Source organism: Myotis myotis, unplaced genomic scaffold (genome assembly GCF_014108235.1).
Source record: "Myotis myotis isolate mMyoMyo1 unplaced genomic scaffold, mMyoMyo1.p scaffold_m19_p_10, whole genome shotgun sequence".
Classification (NCBI taxonomy): domain Eukaryota; kingdom Metazoa; phylum Chordata; class Mammalia; order Chiroptera; family Vespertilionidae; genus Myotis; species Myotis myotis.
The window spans coordinates 14616362-14634939 of record NW_023416314.1 but is presented as its reverse complement, the minus strand read 5'-3'; the positions used below and the strand labels follow the sequence as shown (position 1 = coordinate 14634939).

General features: G+C 44.4%; 1 protein-coding gene across 1 annotated transcript in view; it reads right to left on the bottom strand.

Annotated features, from left to right (window-relative positions):
- CUNH11orf53 (chromosome unknown C11orf53 homolog) overlaps positions 1-11621 on the bottom strand; it is a 44352-nt gene extending 32731 nt beyond the window's left edge. The window contains exons 1-2 of the mRNA XM_036323981.1: positions 11556-11621; positions 10803-10869 (exon numbers count right to left, since the gene is read on the bottom strand). Of these exons, the coding sequence (XP_036179874.1) occupies positions 10803-10869; positions 11556-11621 (133 nt within the window). The remainder of the gene's footprint in view (positions 1-10802; positions 10870-11555) is intronic.
- Between the last annotated feature and the right edge of the window lie 6957 nt (positions 11622-18578).

The following is an 18578-nucleotide window of genomic DNA, read 5'->3' as shown; positions in this document are numbered from 1 at the left end:
CACTTCTGAAGTTTTATCATAAAACAATCAGTCTTACATTCCAGTTGGCATAGACTTGTTGTATGGGGCTATATGCCACAGGGGATGCAAAATAAGTTTAGAACATATAACAGATGTCCTCAAAGAGATCCTATTTTAGTGAGAGAAATAAGACATTCACACGTGAAAGGTAGGGGAAGAGTACACTCTGGATTGTTGATAAACTTTTTTGTGGGAAGGGATGGGTGGGACTTGGGTTGGATTTAGACCAGTGGTTCTCAACCTTCCTAATGCCACGATCCTTTAATACAGTTCCTCATGTTGTGGTGACCCCCAATTTTATTGTTACAAATTGAACATAATTAAAGCATAGTGATTAATCACAAAAACAATATGTAATTATATATGTGTTTTCTGATGGTCTTAGGAGACCCCTGTGAAAGGGTCATTCGACCCCCAAAGAGGTCGCACCCCACAGGTTGAGAACCGCTGATTTAGAAGGTTGTGGATGGGATGGGAGGAGGAAGAAAGGTATTTTAGACATCAGGAATGACATGAGCAAAAGAAGAGGCAGGAAGGAGCAAGGCATGTGCAGAAAGGGTAAAGAGCTAGTGTAATTGTGGTGGCTTAATAAAATAAAATATATAGGGCAGGAACTTTGACAAGAATTAGAACTGTACATCTAAGAAACATCATTAAAGGTATGGTAATGAAAGCTATGAAAATGAAGTTCTCCAAGGAAGACTTTGTACAAACAGAGGAATAGAAATCCAAGCGCTGAGTATGGCGAAAAGGCTACAGTTCTGGTTCTCTGAGGAAGGCAGGGGGTCAGGGGGTCAGGGGGGGATCAGAAATATAAGTAATGTTCCATCAGGATAGCATCAGAGAAATGAAAGAAAGAGGGCCCGTAGAGAAAGAGAAATAACTAGCAGGTGCTCAATAAAAACTTGTGGAGCAAATAAAGTGCTTTAGAGAAGTAGAGGAAAATGAAGGCCCAGAAAGACCACAGGGTTTGCAAAGGTGCAGACCTTTTTGAGCGTGCAGGGGAGCAGTTTTGTAAGAGGTGGCAACGAAACCCTTTCTCTGGTTGGGAGAAAACAGTGGCCATGGAGATAAGCCATGGTCTGAAGCAGTGGTGCAAACAAGCAAAGACCAACCTTTTCCCAGCACCTAAGGTGAATTAAAATAAAGTTTAACTAAGCAATGGGACACATCCTTTCAACTATCATCTGGAATAGTCTTCATGTTTTTGAGAATTCTCAGAGTGGCTTAACTACCCTGCCCTCCTTTTTTGGAGTGCAGTGATATTTAGAGTTTAAAATGTTACCAGTATTCCTACTCCCAAACATTATTTTCCCTGTGTTTTGTGTCTATTTAAAGACTACACACCTGTATAAACCTGAAGACACTTGAGTTTTTATTCAAATACTCTAGGTACCAGCTTGCATTCAGATCAGTTGTTGATAAAACAAAGACAAGTTTCCGGAGAGAAAACAACACAAATTTATCAATAAGAATCTATTTGTTCTTTAGAATTTGGAAAAAATTGTACTGTGGTATTGTGATTATATATATATATATATATATATATATATATATATATATATATATATATACCAAATTGTGTCAATCACACCCACTCCTTATTCCTGTTCACTTTGCTGAATAATTTGGCCCATAGTAGATATAATGGTGCGGTTACCTTAACCTTATTTTTGAAAATTAAACAGTTTCTGCATTAAGTAAAAGTCATGTATTTTGGAGTTTAATATTTTAAATGTATGTGATTCATAAACCTTTTTTTGTTATTAAATATCGAATACATTTATGGCAGTGGTCGGCAAACATGCGGCTCTCTGGCCCCTTGAGTGTGGCTCTTCCACAAAATACCGACTTCTGCGCATGGGCCACGAAGTTTCAATCGCACTGTACGTGTGCGCCTGCACGTGGTATTTTGTGGAAAAGTCACACTCAAGGGGCCAAAGAGCCGCATGTGGCTCGAGAGCTGCAGTTTGCCGACCACTGATTTATGGTATTTGAAGTACATCCTTATTTTTCTATTTTTTATGACATTCTCTGGAATACATTTTCTTGCTTTCAAAACTTTAGAGTCTCTAAGTGCATGCTTGTTATACATGTAAGGGAATAAAGAGATAGTTCAAAACAGAAAAAGAATAAAACAAATACTCATCTCATAACTTTAGAAAATAATAACTTATGTTTTGAGTTACGTCATTAGACAATGCCAAAATTAAAATAATAGATGATCCTTGGCCAGGTGACCCAGTTGCATGGAGTGTCACCCCATACACAGAAAATTTGGTGGGCTTGAGTTTTGGTCAGGGCATATACCTAGGTTTTGGGTTCCATCCAAGTTGGGGCGTATATGGGAGGCAACCAATTGATATTTCTCTCACATCAATGTTTCTCTCTTTCTCCCTTTCTTTCTCTCTAAAATCAATAAAAATACCCTCAGGTGAGGATTAAAAAAAAGATAATAAATAAATTCTCCCTGCACTGTATACTCTCAAGGAACAGAATATAGGCACACTCTCACTCAAGACAGAGCAGAATAAAAATCCTAAGTGACAAGTTACTGGTGGATAGCATCCACATTGGTTTTATTTCTCTGTCTGTTAGGAAAGTGCTGAGAATGAGGTCTGGACAATCCAGTGGCAAAGCAGTGTGTCAGTGCACCACCCGGCTCAGGGGCAGCCCTGGCACCGGGGGGCCCTCTCGGGCCACTAGCCCAGCTCTGCCTGCCTTGCTGAGGGGCAGACCTCCTCACCAGGAGACAGATACCCACCCAGGAATAATAGTGGTAGGTCTACACCTTCGAAAGTCTCAGCGTCTGTGCTTCCATGTCTGATCTGGGAAATGGTATCATATTAGTTTTATTATGGGGGACCTCCAGGAGGACACAAGGAAAGGAGCATTCAGCAACTTCTCTAGAAATGTTCAAAATATCAAATTATTGAGCAGAAAATAATATATACTGCTTTTGAAATAAAGACCAAAACTTTTAAAGAAGTGAAGCCAAAGTAGTTCACCTGTTAGAATTTTGTCAGTTTGGCTGGCCCGGGTAGCAGGCCTCCATCCACAACCCCTCCTATCCACAGCCCCTCCCAATAACCCAACAGCCCCCCTTCCCAATACCCCAACAGCCCCCCTCCGCACCTTTAGAGCCTCATAGCTGGATCCAGAAACTTAGCATTCCTGCCAATAACCAATTCCATGCTGCAGGACCTAGGAGCTTGTGTGGCTCTGGCTGTCTCCTTATCTTTTGAGATCAGACTTTGAAGAGCTGTGGGGCTTTAAAATAATATTAGTTTTTCTTCCAAGCTACTGCCCAAGGCATATTTGAAATAGTTCCTGTCATTATTGACATTTAAAATGCTCACTTTTTCATCTCAAATTTGGGTTTTCCTCTCCGCTGACACTAACATCCGTGTCTTCAGAGTGAACCAGCTGAGAAAGATTTGTATAAAGTTTGAATTCATGAAATAACGGCTCAGGTTCCCCCATACATGTATGTGGGAAGACCTTCATCCTTAGCTTAAGAGCTCAAAGCAAGAGGCATGAGTAAAAGATATTTGAAGTTCTGAATATATGTGGCTCTTTCTCTTGCACTTTCCTTATAACAATGGGTGTACTGGAAGTCATTGCATTTAACATAAAATTTCACTAGACTGAAAAAGAATGCTTTAATATCCAAGTCCTCATTTTATAAAAATAATGTTCAATAGAGTTGATCTTTCAGAATAAATGCCAACCTAAACTCTATGCAGCAAAAGGAAATCTAACAATTAAGGATTATATGTGACTGGAATTATGAAATGTTACCAAGAGTACTAAATTGTTGGTGTCTGATGTATGTTTTCATATTTTTATATTTCATATTCTAGCCAGGGTTAAGGATATTTCTTCTTGTTCTTAGCTTCATTTATGACTTTATGATGCCAAAAATAAACATAAGCGTTATTAAAAGCTTTATAAAAATTGTAAAAATCAACGCTGACTCACCACCTTCCATTCTTGATGGTTCTGGTGAATTTCCTTCTGGACGGGATGCAGGGTTTCTGGTGAGCGAGCGGCCTGCTCTCTTGGGTAAAGGTCCTGGCCTCCTACAAGCTCAGCCAGATCCTGAAGGAAAGGCCTCTGTACACGGTAGTGATGCTTCTGAAATGACTTGCTTTAGATTTTATTAAATGCAAATCCTTGGTGTCTGTTTCTCTGCAATTTGCATCCCCACTGTAGATTATATATGAAGGTACTTTTTTCCTCCCTAAGAGGATTTTTATTCAGTAACAATGAGTTTCCATTAGGAGCCCACGCTTTTAAAAGTTTATTATGTAAACAAGGAATCCATTATTTGTCTATGAATAGCCGTGGCATTTTCTATCCCTTTAACTTAGTTAGGTTTTACAAAAATAAAATGTATGAAAAGCCCATATTTCCCTGTTCAAAATGTAGGTATTGTGCCTGTAATACTTAGATTATGGGTACCTGATTTTTAAAAGCTGGGTGTCTTTCAGATATAGGCGGAATCCTAGGAAAACGTTTTTGTTTGGGAATCAGAATAAAAATGAATGCCATTTTAATATAATTGACTAGCCTTTTCATTATGTATAAGCTATATAATACATATTTATATATGCTCCATAGCAGAGCCACTGGTGGAGCTGGTTAGAAATACCATTGCCTAGTGTCTATCCTGTTCTAATTCAGAATCTTTTGAAGAGAGGCTCAAGAGAGCTGTATTTTAAACCACACTTTCTGATATTTTTAAAAAGGGCATTTTTTGATAAAAATTATGAACAATAAAATGGCAATAAATACATACCTATCAACAATTGCATTTTAAAAACAAAATAAATGAACCAGCAGAACAGAAACAGACTCATGGTTACAGAGAACGTTTTGGCAGGTGCCAGGTGGGAGGGGGTTGGGGGAGGGGTGAAAAAGGTGAAAAGATTAAGAAGTGCAAATGGGTTGTTACAAAATAGGCACAGCACAGGGAGTATAGTCAATAATATTGTGATAAGTATGTGTGATGTCAGATGGGGGTGACATTTTGGGGGTTGATCACTTAGTAAGTTATGTAATGCTCAGTCACGGGGGTATACACCTGAAACTAATATAATAATGTATGTCAACTGTAATTGAAAAGTGAAAATGATTTGAAAATGGGGGAAAGGGGATCTATATTGATGTACAGTCAGTGTTGTGAACTCCTCTATAGCAAAATGAAAAGAAGTCACGTTTTAGGTATTTTCTGACATTTTTCTCATTCTTTACCCACAATTGCTGTTTAACCTAATCTTGGTTCTGCCTCCTAGTCCTAAACAGAGTGAGTTCCCGGACCCCTTTCTAGTCTGACTGGATTTGTGTAACACTTGGCATTTCAGGGCTTCAGATGGGTATCATCTTCCTGGTCCTCCAACCTGGCTCTGAATCACATGGCCCAACCCCGTTTCAGACCATGACATCTAGAGAACCTTGTTTCTCAAAGTGCATTCCAGAGATACCCAGAGGTCCCAGAGACTGATTCAGGAGATCTGCAAAGTCCAAACTAATTTCATAACAAATTAGTTTGCCTTTTATGCTTTCATCATCTCAGGAATGTACAAGGGAGGTCTGTAGAGGTTATCTGACTTGTGATGGACTAACAGATTGACTGGAGAAGCAGAGAATCCAGCTGTTTTCCACAAAGCCAAACATTCAGGAGATTCACAAATTTGTAAAACAGTGCCAACCTTTTTCAGTAACTTTTTCAGTTTGAAAAGCACTGTTATTTTTTTTTTATTATAAGATTATCTCTGTGGATATGTAAATGGTTCATTATTGTTATTTTAAATGACTAATAAATATTTTAAAATTTCTTAGTTTTAATTTCTAATGTAATAAGTGCATTTAAATTAATTAGTTATTTTAATTTATTCACACTTTAATAAGTCATATTAAAACCAAGCTCTTTGGGGTCCTCAATAATTTATAAGAAAGTGAAGGGGTTCTGAGAGCAAGATGTTGGAGACCTGCTCCTCTGCTCATTGGGAAAGACATCTGCAGTTTTGATGAGTTTCTGGGGTGCTCTAATGCACAGGCAGATTTGAGAGCTTTGTGTCGGCACTTCTCTGACCGATAGAATACATCTCTTATAGTTGCTACATTTCTAAAGGAAATCCCTGCCCTTCCCGCCCATGTGATTCTTTTTTAATTGAATTTATTGGGATGACATTGGTTAATAAAATTACATGGGTTTCAGGTGTACAATTCTATAACACATCATCTGTATATTATATTTTGTGTTCACCACTCAAGTAAGTCTCCTTCCATCACCATTTATTCCCCCTGTACCCTCTAGTCTCTTCCCCCATCCCCTTTTCCCTCTGGTAATCACCATACTGTTGTCTGTGTCTATGTCTGTGTGCTGCTGCTTTTGCTTAATGCCTTCACTTTTTTTACACAGACCCCCTAACATCTCCCCCTCTGATAGCTGTCAGTCTGTTCTCTGTATCTGTGAGTCTGTTTCTATTTTGTTTGCTACTGTTTGTTCATTGGATTCCACATATAAGTGAAACATGGTATTTGTCTTTCTCCGACTGGCTTCCTTCTCTTAGCACAACCATCTCCAGGTGCATCCATGCTGTCATAAAAACTAAGATTTCCTTCTTTTTTTATATCTGAGTAATATTCCATTGTGTGAAGGTACCACAGCTTTTTTACCCACTCACCTACTGATGGGCACTTGGGCTATTATAAGTAATGCTGCAATGAACAAAGGGGGTAGATATTCTCTGGAATTAGTGGTTTGGGTTTCTTGTGACAAATGCCCAGAAATGGAATAACTGCCACCCATGTGATTATTAATAAATACTGAGGGTTGATGGCCCCTGCTCTGGCTCTACCTGAGAACTCAGTGGATTTTCAGATTCACCACTAATGCTGCCTTCTCCACATAGTTTTCCCCAGGGTAGATTCAATGGACCATTTCATGGTGTTTCTTACTTGAAATGACGCTGATTTCATGCTGCTTTCCATTCTGGTCAGTGGTTTGCATATCCGTCCACCATCCCCAGCCAAATAGTCTCTTTCTGCTTCTCTGTATCCCCACAGCACTTGACTGTGCTTATGGGGCTGTGCACATAGTGGGTCCCCAGTGAGCGCCAGCCATGCTGAACCCTGCCATAGAACCCAGCAGAGGCAGCAGTCTTCGGGTATAAGCAGTACATGGCAGATAAAACAGAGCCGAGGGCATTCCACCAGTTTTCTTGTAAAGAAATGTTATTAAGCACAACCCCTTTCTCTTTCCACAAACTGAATGCAACACCGAAGGCTTTGTAACCATTGCCCTGTAGACCGTTCCTGTACCCCAAAGACTAATGATTTTCTAGAGGAAGTTTGATGCAGAAATGCCTAGCACCCCGCAGCAGCACTGCAGATGTTAAATGTCATCAGAAGAGCTGAAATGCATGGAAGCTGAGAAATTGATTTGCAAAAGATCCGTGTGCTTGTGCTGAAAACACCCTCCATACACTTGCTTCATTTGCATAGAGCTCCAGAATTGTTTACCTAGAACTAAACACATTTACAAAAATCCCAGGAAAGGTTGTTTTCATAGGCCAAGGAAACACGTTTTCTGCAGATTTGAGTGGCTGGTGGTTGCTGGAAGGATGTGGGTTGGCGGTGGATGTTGTCTGTTCAACTTCAGTAGCTGGTGGGTTCCGAAACAGGGCACATGTGCAGTCAGGCGGGCTGTTGGGTCTCAGTGGGGATAGCGGTGGCCTGGGCAGCATGTTGAGGGGAAAACAAGGCAGGCTTGGGTAGAGTAAACACAAACCCGCAGAGCACAGGCAGGATTAGTATTCATCGCCTTTCCCTTGTATAGGGAACAACCCTCAGATACTCCCAACCACAAAGTTTCTGTGCCGGCTTCCCCCTTCATTCCGTGGCTGGGCACCTGCTGTGTGGGTTGGCAGCTCCTGACAGCTTGGCAGACATGGGGGAGGGGAGGGGGGAGGGACCCGGGAGCAGGCACCTCTGCTTCCCCCACCCTGCCTTTGTGCTGGGGCTTGCTGTTCCTGAGGCCTCTCTATGAGGGAGAGCTGAAGGGAGCAGTAAGCGGCTCCGTGGGTTGGGCGATGCCAGGCTCCATTCGCATGGTACACAGGGACTCAGGGACAGCTTACTACAGGGACGAGAGGAAGGGAGAGGATTCTACTGGGAGGTAGGGGAGCAAAGTGCTAGTAGCACATGAGCTGCCTCTTACATCAGAAAAGAATGACATTGTAACAAACTTAGAAATAGATATTGGTTTCTGCTCTTGGTTCATGACACAGAGCTCCTAAAACCCTTGTAATTTCCTAAGCGTTAGGAGTGCTAGGAGCATCTTTTCCCCCCTAATATTTGGTCTTTGATTCCAGCTACTTCCATAGAGCTCCTCAATCCCTTGGAATGACCTGGGAGACTGAGTGTCTTTGTTCTCATGAGGTAACACTTGGCAGCTCCTGGGTAGCTTCAGGATGGGGGCTGGTCAGCAGGTTAGGCACTTGGAACGTTTAGCCCTGCCTCCCATCTTCCGGGAGGGGAGAGGGACTGGAGAGTAAGTTAACAATTGATCATACCTATAAGGTGAAGCCTTCATAAAAGTCCCGAACCTATAGTCTCCAGAGAGCTTAAAGGTTGGTGAATACACAGAGATGCAGAGAGGGCATGACAGCTCTGTATCCCCTGCCTTATGCATCTCGCCCATTTGGCTAGTCCTGGTGGAATCCCTTATAATAAATCAGTTAACAGCAAGTAAACTCTTTTTCTGGGTTCTGTGAACAGTTCTAGCAAATTATTGAACCTGAGGAGGTTGTCATGGGAACTCCTGAGTTATAGCCGAGTGGTCAGAGTACATGGGACAACCTGGGACTTGTGATTGGCGTGTGAAGTGGGGAGGACGTCTTACGGGACTGAGCCCTTAATCTGTGGGGTCTGCACTGACTCTGGGTAGTTAGTGTCAGAATTGAGTTTAATTGCAGGACACACCGGCAGGTTCTGCCAAGAGTTGGAGAATTGCTTGGTGTGAGGAAACCCACACGCTCGGTGTCAGAAGTGTTGTGAGTAGAGAACTTGCTCACTTGTTTTCCTTTTAGGCATAAACAAGCACATGCCCAATGGGCCCAGCGGAATTCTCACATGCAGAAGGAAGTTGGAAGTGTCTGTCCTCCCCACACCTGGAGAGGTGTGGTCAGTGTGGCTCAGGCACCCTTGAGGGAGTGGCACGTTTCTGGGTCTTCCCATCAGCTTCATAGTTCATTGGGGGGGGGGGGTGCGGGGGGGGGTGGAAATAGTCATCCTGATGAAGACTGAGCAGGGAGGAGGGCCTTGACCACTGGAGTTTGCCATGCGAGGGTGAAGATGGCTCAAGAACAGAGCCAGAGGCTGCCCCGAGGCACCGTGAAGGGCAGGTAAGATGCCAGATGTGGCCACTTGAAACCAGCTGAATTGTCATTTGGGGGGGGCCTATCCGGCATTGATAGTAGGGCATCCTGGCCACTTATTATGATTCTTCTACACGCAGCCAGTCTCATGGCCACAAGCTTTCCCTGAAATCCCAAAATTGTTGTTTTGCAAATACTCTGGACACTCAGGTGAAGAATCAAATGTCGATAATGCAGAGTTTCCACTGGAAAGAACATTGGAGATTAGGCAGCCTATATTCCTTAATTTGCATGGGAAAAATCACTATGCTAGACCTAGCTTCTAGATCACCACCCCTGGAAAAATGATTAAGTACAACCTGACTTTGTTTTTTTAAACTTTAAAAAAATTCCTCACTCCAGGATATTTTTATTGATTTTGAGAGAGAGGACAGGAGAGAGAGAGAAACATTGATGTGAGAGAGAAACATCGATCCACATGCTCCCCATCTGGGACTGAACCCTCAACCCTTTGGTGTGTGGGATGATGCTGCAACCAACTGAGGCACCTGGCCAGGCTCCACCATGACATTTTGTTTGGTATCACAGGCACAATGGAGTTACAGATGAGAGGAGCCTGGAGGTCTGCCCCAGGGGGCTACCTTTGGCAGGGCATGCTGGGGGTAGGCTGACCCCTAGCCCTGGGAGAGGATGAGTGAGATGGCCTAAGGAAGCCTTTGGGGATTTACTTGATTTCTCACACCCTTCAGTGACACCCACTGGCCCCTCCAGGAAGCAATGAGATTGATCTTTGGGGCAGGGGAGGTAGATGGGTTTATTTGCTGAGCAGCAGTACATAGGGCCTGAAGAGGGTCTTGGACCCTGAATCTTGTACTTAAGGATACCAGTCAGTTTCATGAACCCATTCCCAGCATCCATTAGGAAAGAATTTAGGGATCAGGGAAAGCACTAAGTGAGCGGATGTGGTGGTGCAGCTGGTGGATGCCCATCCACCCCCACCTCTGACTCTCATGCCCTTTCTTTAGTGGAAGAGGCTCTGAGTCCCTTAACTATGGTGTGGGGAGGGGAGGAAGCACTGGTGGGAAAAATGAAATAAACCCTCTTCCTAACTAGAGTCCTTGATTAGCAAAATGCCAGGATTTAGGATCATAAAGTTCCCATATCCTTAGGCATCCTGAATGTGACTGTTGAAGGGGAGAGCTTGACGGTACACATCAAGAAGTCGACAGTAGATTTGATCTGCCTAGGGGTTTCCTTCACCTTTATTAGGCACGAGGGGCAGGTAAGCCCACTCAGAGAGTCTCGCTTTCTGGCGGGAGCAGGGTCTGAAGTTGGCCGAAGCACACCTTGGGAGGACTGGAGAGGCCTTGATACAGGGACCTGGCAGACACTTACCGTCAGGTACAGTCTGGTTTGCAATCATGAGGATGGTCTTTGCATTTATCTGGACAAGGTATTGTATCTTTCGAAGTTACAGCACCAAGGATAGCAAAAACACACCACGATTTTGTGTGCCATTGAGAAAGAAAGCAGAAGTGGCCATTTAATAGGTCAATGACAACAGTCCTGATGTAGGAAATGGTCACAGAACCTCTTGGTTTGATATTTCTGTCTTCCATTTTGAGGGCTGTGATGATTTTTCCTGCTTTTAGTCACATTGTTTGGCATGTAAATATATTTATTAAAAATATGTTTTTGCAATGTATTCCCTCCCTCCCCCCCCCCCCCCCGAAATGTAACACATCTCTGTGGACTTGAAGTATCTACTTAGTTTTTGCTTTGTAAGAAAATATGGAATTGGGAGCATTTCTCCAAAAATGAATATTTGCTTTCCTAATATCCAATTCATGTCCCACTGCCGTATCTATGCTTTTTGTGGACATGACAGTGTGGCCCTCAAGGTGTGACCCTCAAGGTGTGACCCTCAAGGCCATCACAGTGTCTTCTCCTTGAAGACACTTTGAATGACATTGAGATCCAATATACGTGGTACCTACAAGGTGGGTGCATGGCTGAGGTGGCCCCCTGCCCGCGTCTGCATGGGACAGTCCCACGTTTGTCATGGCATCCCGTCTGGCTGGCGTCCCCTTTCACTCTCCAAAGAGTCTTGGTTTGGAGGATTAAATTCCGTGGTCGCCTTACACTAACCTCAACTGAGGTGGCAGCATGAGCAGCTACGACCAAGTTGCCTGTCAGGCAGTGACAGCTAGCCATTACTCCTGCTTGGATGCAGGGATCCCTCAGAGATGCTGCGACGTGAAAACATGGGTATCTCATAAATCCACGAAATAAGAAAGAACTCATTGATTTTGTGTGGCCGAGTATTCATTTTTTCCAAGCTGCCAACCTTTTCCTCAAGGAAGGAATACACATTCATTCTCATTCAGTTCTTCAAATGGATCCCTACTGTGTGCAAGGCAACTACCAGTCCACTCTCTTAGGGGGCTCGTGGCTGAGTGGGGAAGGCGGGAGTCAGTGAATGATCGGCATGTGTGGCTCAGCAGCACCATTTTTTGAGAGCTGAACCGTGCCCTCTCTGAGTTGTGTGGTATTTCTCCGTTCACTTCTGACATGCGAACAGGTGTCAGATCTCATCTGTGTTGTCCCCATGGTGGGCTTCCCTCCCGGCTCCTTTCTCTGACTTGTAACCTGGTTGCAGACAGTGTTGTCTCCTCCCGACTGAGTGGTAGTTTCCTTTTAGTTCCTTCATCTCCAACCTCCCCCTTTAGCCTACCTCTCTCAGCAAATTCAGAGCTCGGACCATTCACTCTTCAACTTGAAACCCCAAAAGATCCCCCATCCCTCTCCCCCCCACCCTGAAGGCTTGGTTACACATTCATCCTCTACAATGAGACTCTTCCCTCCCCGCCCCCCAGCCTTGCTCTGCTAATACACTATGTGCTTATGCTCACTGCTCCCTACACTTTCTACATTTTATTGTTTCTAAGCTTTGGTTCATACTGTTTTCTCCACTGGTAACATTTTATCCTCTTTTTATCTACTAAAATTTTATTTATCCTTCAAATTCCATCTCACATACAACTTCCTCTGTGAAGGCTCTGCTGTTGCCCTTGAATTGAAGGTGATGCCTCCCTCTTTCCACCCCTACAGACCTTCTGTTGAGCTTGTTTTTCTTCTCCCGACATACTTATTCGTATACTTGTTTGTCTTCCCATTAGATCAGGACTCTGAGGAGGCGGAGACTGTATCTCTCGTGAAATGTGACCCAGCCGCTTTTAAATAGTAAGTGCTCAAATATCCACTGAACATAGGAGAGTTCTCTAAAACACAGTGAGGAGGTAAAATAGACGAGACCTTGAATGACTCCGCCCAGCAAAAGGCTTGTAACTTTTCTGAACTGTCACATGAGCAAGAAGGAAACTTTATTTTTGAGCCACTGTAACTCAAGGTCTCTTTGTTACCGCAGGTTAGCTTTTCAAGCAAACACAACAGGGAAAACACATAAGTAGGGGATGCCATTCACAGCTACAGAGGAAGGCTCATTCCTTTACTGACCGCAGGGATGCCAGTCAGCTCTGTCTGACAAGGAGATGAAGATCTAGGAGTGACCCCCTCCACCCTGAATGGTGCTGGGAGCCAGCTCCTCCGTGGCCTGAGCCTTTGAAGGAAGGAGAGATCGTGGTGTGGCAGCTGTGGCAGGGGCCTGACATGCAGTGGAGAGGCCCCTGACGCGATGACCCTGACCAGTGAGGCCATCTGACCACTGGGAGTCTAAGCGCTGAGCTCAGCTCAGAGCAATAGGTGAAGAAGCCGCACTTCACCAAGAACAGAACCAACCCTGAAAAGGGGAAATAAAGGTGAGCCAGACTAGACGAGAGAGAACAGAGGCAGGGGAGACTGGAGCTGTAGGGACCTGAGCGTGGAGACTTTCGAAGGTGAAGGAGTGGACTGAAATCCAGTCCAGATGGACCTGAGTACAAGAATTCTTGAGGCTAAAATAGGAGCAATGTTGGCCTTGGCTGGGTAGTCAGTTGGTTAGAGCATTGTCTGGATATTCCAAGGTTCTGGGTTAGAGCCCCAGAGGGCACATAAGTGGAATAACAAATAAGTGGAACAAAAAAATTGATGTTTCTCTCTTTCTTTCAAATCAATACGTCTATAATAATTAAAGCATAATATGCTAATTAGACCAGACAGCCAAATGACCTTCCAGATGTCCTTCCAGACAGCCTTCTGGACGACGCCGGGGCTGCGAGGGCCGAGCCCCTTGCACAAATTTCATGCATCGGGCCTCTAGTAAAATAATAAAATAAAATAGGAGCAATACCATTCTTTGCCTTGGTCTGAATGCTCTGTTTTGCAGGAGCGGGAGTGCTTACTGAGTGGATGTAATAAAGATAAAGGACAGAAAGGGACACCTGGAGGCACATTCTTAGGGAAAATCCTGGTTCCTTTAGGGTCAAGGGTCTATCACTACATCTGGCTGCTTCCCAAATCTACTTTTGTCTGTTTACCCGTCTCCTGTCTGATCTCTTCAATGCCTGGCATGTCTCCATCGCCTCTAGAGGTGAGACGGGGAAGCCCAGACAGCTGCCCTGTTTCCTGGGGCTGGCTCCTACCACAAACCCTCTCTCCAGCCACCCTGAGCTGACTTGACCAGTTTACAGCCTCAGGTGTACAAAACATTGCTCAGAATTCCGGCATCTGGACTTACATCCCATGGCTTCAAGTTGCACCTCCTAGCTGTTCCCTTTCTCATAACTCTCCACTGTCACATGCCTGACCTAGGTCAGAGTTCTGTTAAGGGACTTGACCTTACCTGCCCATCCCTCCTCCACAGAATTGTGTCATACTTCAGTCTCAGGTCAGCTGCCTTGGTCTGGATCAGGTCCCTCAGGGATAACCATCACTGATAACTCCTGAAGCCAGTGCATGCTACGGCCCTCCCCTTGATGACTCTGAGATTTTTGTATAAGCTCCTTGGAAACTGTTCTATTTTCTCTTTGTTTTTCTAATCCTTCATTATCACCAATAACTCCTGTGAGTTATTCCCGATGTTGAGTAAGGTGCCCAGATATCCAGCATGGTTTTCAGTTCTGGGAAAAGATTTAGGAGGCACAATTTTTCAGTCTATTGGAGAGAAAGTGACAGGGGTCTGGAGTTGAGGTCTCCTGGATTCTAACTCTTGCTTTGTCCTGATAACCTTGAACAAGCCTGCATAAATAAAGACGTATGTTCATGTGCTGCTAGAGGCTACAGGGAGATAGAGAAAGGCTTGGGGTGTGGGTAACGTTTACTTTCTGTTTTCTCTTCCTGCCTTGGACAGACCTGTTTCCCTCCCTGCCTCTGATTCTCCCTCCCCGGACGTCCTTTGCGAGTATTTTCAGTTTCAGCCACTAGGTGGTGCCTCAAGCCAATCCGTAGTTTACCAAAGGGCTCGCTCTGACAGCTGGGTTAAGAGCAAGGATTTTGGGGGGAACTGCAGTGATATGGAAGGAACGGGGAGTCAATCAGTTCTTTCCATGGTTGCCTGCGAAGGAGGTCATTTCCTAACTTCCCTGCCTATTCCTCTGCCTCCTCCCCCTGCCCTTTGCTGCTAATTGGAGGAGGTTAACCACGTTCCAAGCCTTTCTCCATTGCCCTGGAGCCTCACACATTCTTTGGGAAATCCTGGGGTGGGAACTCCGCTCTTCTTCATGTGAGGCAGCAGAGCCAAGTGGTTACATGCACAGGCTCTGGATCTATTGGTTTGAACCTGGCTCCACTTTAAAAACTATAAACTTAGATAAGACACATGACTCAGTTTCCTCATCTGTAAAATGGGCATAACCAAAGAGACCTGCTTCAGGATTGTTACCCTGTGGTAGCATAGCTGTTATCTATTAGGCCTGTTCAGGTTACATACTAGATCAAGCCAAGAAAATTTTAGTCCTTGGTAGGATCAATCTGCCATCTCACTGGCCCTGGTGAAAAAAAATATCAGTTTACATCTTTTCTACTCTTTTCTCTTGGTATTCCATGCCTCCTGCTCCCAAGGAGGGCTCTACTTCTGACCACAAAGCTGGGAGAAGACTGTTGGCCTGCTCTTCTGGTCTTTTTTTTTTTTTCTTAACTGCTTCTTTTTTTATTTTTTATTTTAAATTAAATCTTTATTGTTCAGATTATTACATTTGTTCCTCTTTTTTCCCCCCATAACTCCCCTCCTCCCAGTTCCCGCTCCACCCTCCGCCCTCACTCCCCACCCACTGTCCTCATCCATAGGTGCACGATTTTTGTCCAGTCTCTTCCCGCATCTCCCACACCCCTTTCCCCCCCAGGAATAGTCAGTCCATTCCCTTTCTATGTCCCTGATTCTATTATAATCAACAGTTCATTCTGTTCATCAGATTATTTATTCACTTGATTCTTAGATTCACTTGTTGATAGATGCATGTTTGTTGTTCATAATTTGTATCTTTACCTTTTTCTTCTTCCTCCTCTTCTTAAAGGATACCTTTCAGCATTTCATATAATCCTGGTTTGGTGGTGATGAACTCCTTTAGCTTTTCCTTATCTGTGAAGCTCTTTATCTGACCTTCAATTCTGAATGATAGCTTTGCTGGATAAAGTAATCTTGGTTGTAGGTTCTTGGTATTCATCACTTTGAATATTTCTTGCCATTCCCTTCTGGCCAGCAAAGTTTCTGTTGAGAAATCAGCTGACAGTCGTATGGGTATTCCCTGGTAGGTAACTGAGTTTCTTTCTCTTGCTGCTCTTAAGAGTCTCTCTTTGTCTTTTGCTCTTGGCATTTTAATGATGATGTGTCTTGGTGTGGTCCTCTTTGGATTCCTTTTGTTTGGGGTTCTCTGCACTTCCTGGACCTGTAAGTCTATTTCTTTCACCAGGTGGGGGAAGTTTTCTGTCATTATTTCTTCAAATAGGTTTTCAATATCTTGGTCTCTCTCATCTTCTGGCACCCCTATAATTCTGATGTTGGTATGCTTGAAGCTGTCCCAGAGGCTCCTTACACTATCTTCGTATTTTCAGATTCTTTTTTTATTTTGCTTTTCCAGTTGGGTGTTTTTTTGCTTCTTCGCGTTTCGAATCTTTGACTTGATTCTTGCACTCCTCCAGTCTGCTGTTGGGTGTCTGTATAATATTCTTTATTTCAGTCAGTGTATGCTTAATTTCTAGTTGGTTCTTTATCATAGCATTGAGGGTCTCATTAGATTTCTTGAGGATCTCACTACATTTATCGGTGGCTTCTAGACAGTTCTTGAGAGACCTTAAAAGTGTGGTTCTGAACTCTATATCCTCCATGGACAATTTTGTCCTGTTTCTTTGTCTCCGCATTTTTTTATGCTTTCTTGGTGCACTCCCTAGTGGTCTTTGTGCGCAGTCTTGTTGTAGTTAAGCCTTGATTGTTGTCAGCAATACCGGGGGTGATTTGACCTCCAGGCTAACTGGCTATGAGAGTCAGCTGTGTCTTGCTCTTCTGGTCTTGAACTTCTTCCAGTTGACCATATCCTTGGACACAGAGCCTCCAAACCGTACACCAGTGTTTCAGCTCAAGGCTGGCTGCTTCCCTTTGTTCCTGCCTGCCCCGCCCCTCCCCTTCCCTGCCCCCATCAGCTTGCTATGGGCATTTCCTCCCTTTGAACCCATCATCTTTGGGGCATTATTTTTTCTTTCCATGTCTGGAGACTTTGCTAGATATAACACTTTTGAAATCGGTTTGATTTAAAAGATTTAATCAGTGGCTCTTATGATGGCCAGACACTGCGGCAACATGTTTTGTATCTGCTGGGTATTGTTACTCCAGTGTGTGCCTTCAGTTCCAGCGCTGGGGTAGGAACCAGCTCTTTCCTCACAAACAGAAGGGACTGTGAAGGTATCAAGTCACTGAGTAAGTGTGGGGGTGCAGAACTGTGATGGGTCCCCTGGATACATTAATCGTCCGTTCTCTATGTCAAGTTGTAAAATAAAATTCACATCTACTCAGGGGTCTACCCAAAAATCACAAAGGGAATAACCTCGACTCTGTTGCCCACAACTCTCTTTATTGCTTAGCTTTCTCTCCATGTCTGTGTTTTATGTCCTTCAGTTTTGCCCTCCAGTCAGTAGCTTTTGGACTGACTTTTGGGGTTAAGTGGGGACTTGAGGGGAAATAAATGGAATCCCCTGGGCTCCTGTGTCAGGAGGCACCGGAGGGTCCTGCAGCCTCGTGAGTCTGGTCCCCGTTAGGAAATCAGCTGCTGGTTTCCTTGGCTGGAGAATGGTCCTCTCTTCCTGACCTGTTCACAAGAGAGAGACTTGGTTTTTGGATAGGAGAGGATTTCTGTGCCTATGCAAAAAGACACGCAGTCTCACTTACCCGTGACAGACAGATTCTGTGGTGAAAACTTTGCCTCTCTTGTTTTATATTGTAAAGCGTGGGCATTTTTCTGTTGACACCTGCTAAAGGATGTGGAGTGATCTAAAAGCGGGCTCTAGGGCCCACGGCTGAAACAACCGGCAGGAATTACCCGTCTTTGTGTCAAGAGCCACCAACTCATGGGGGCCCCTGGAAGTCACCTTCTTCAGGTACTTACTTGCCCCACCCCCCACCCCCCAAGTCTATACAGAAAAACTACAGAGGGAGTGAAGGAGGGGTGGGGGAAACCCCTGGATGTGCAGTATTTGTGTTGAGAAGTGATTTCTTCCCCACCCCCTGGGAGAGGAGTGAGTTATATGTGGTCCTTTCTTCATGCCAAAGCCCAGGTTGGGGAGGCTTCAGGAAAATGGCCTTTAGAAACCGGAAGTAAGGAGTTGGGAACCTGGGTCTCTAACTGGATGACTTGCTGATCTGCCCTTCGCAGATTCCATTTTCTCGCATCTGAGCAGGGAAAGGAGGGCTGGGAGATGGTGGGACAGAGAGAGGCTGGTCCTGGTGAGGACACATGTGCCTCCTATAGGCCCAGAAGACACAGTGGGATGTAGCTGGGTTTGTATCACTTAAAAGAACTTTCTCTGGAGGACAGAGTATCTGGGAATGAGTGGCCACAGTGCTGCGGCGTGGTCCTCTGACGGTGGAGGTTGTGCGGGAGGGGTGGCAGGGGTAGGACCAGAGCTACATCTCGGAGTCAGGGAGTGTGCTGGGCAGAGGCCCAGTAGCCCCAACAAGAGCTCCCACAGAGACTCTTCGAGGGCAGGTATCTGAACACCAATCATGTGGGGTGTCTATAGGTATTT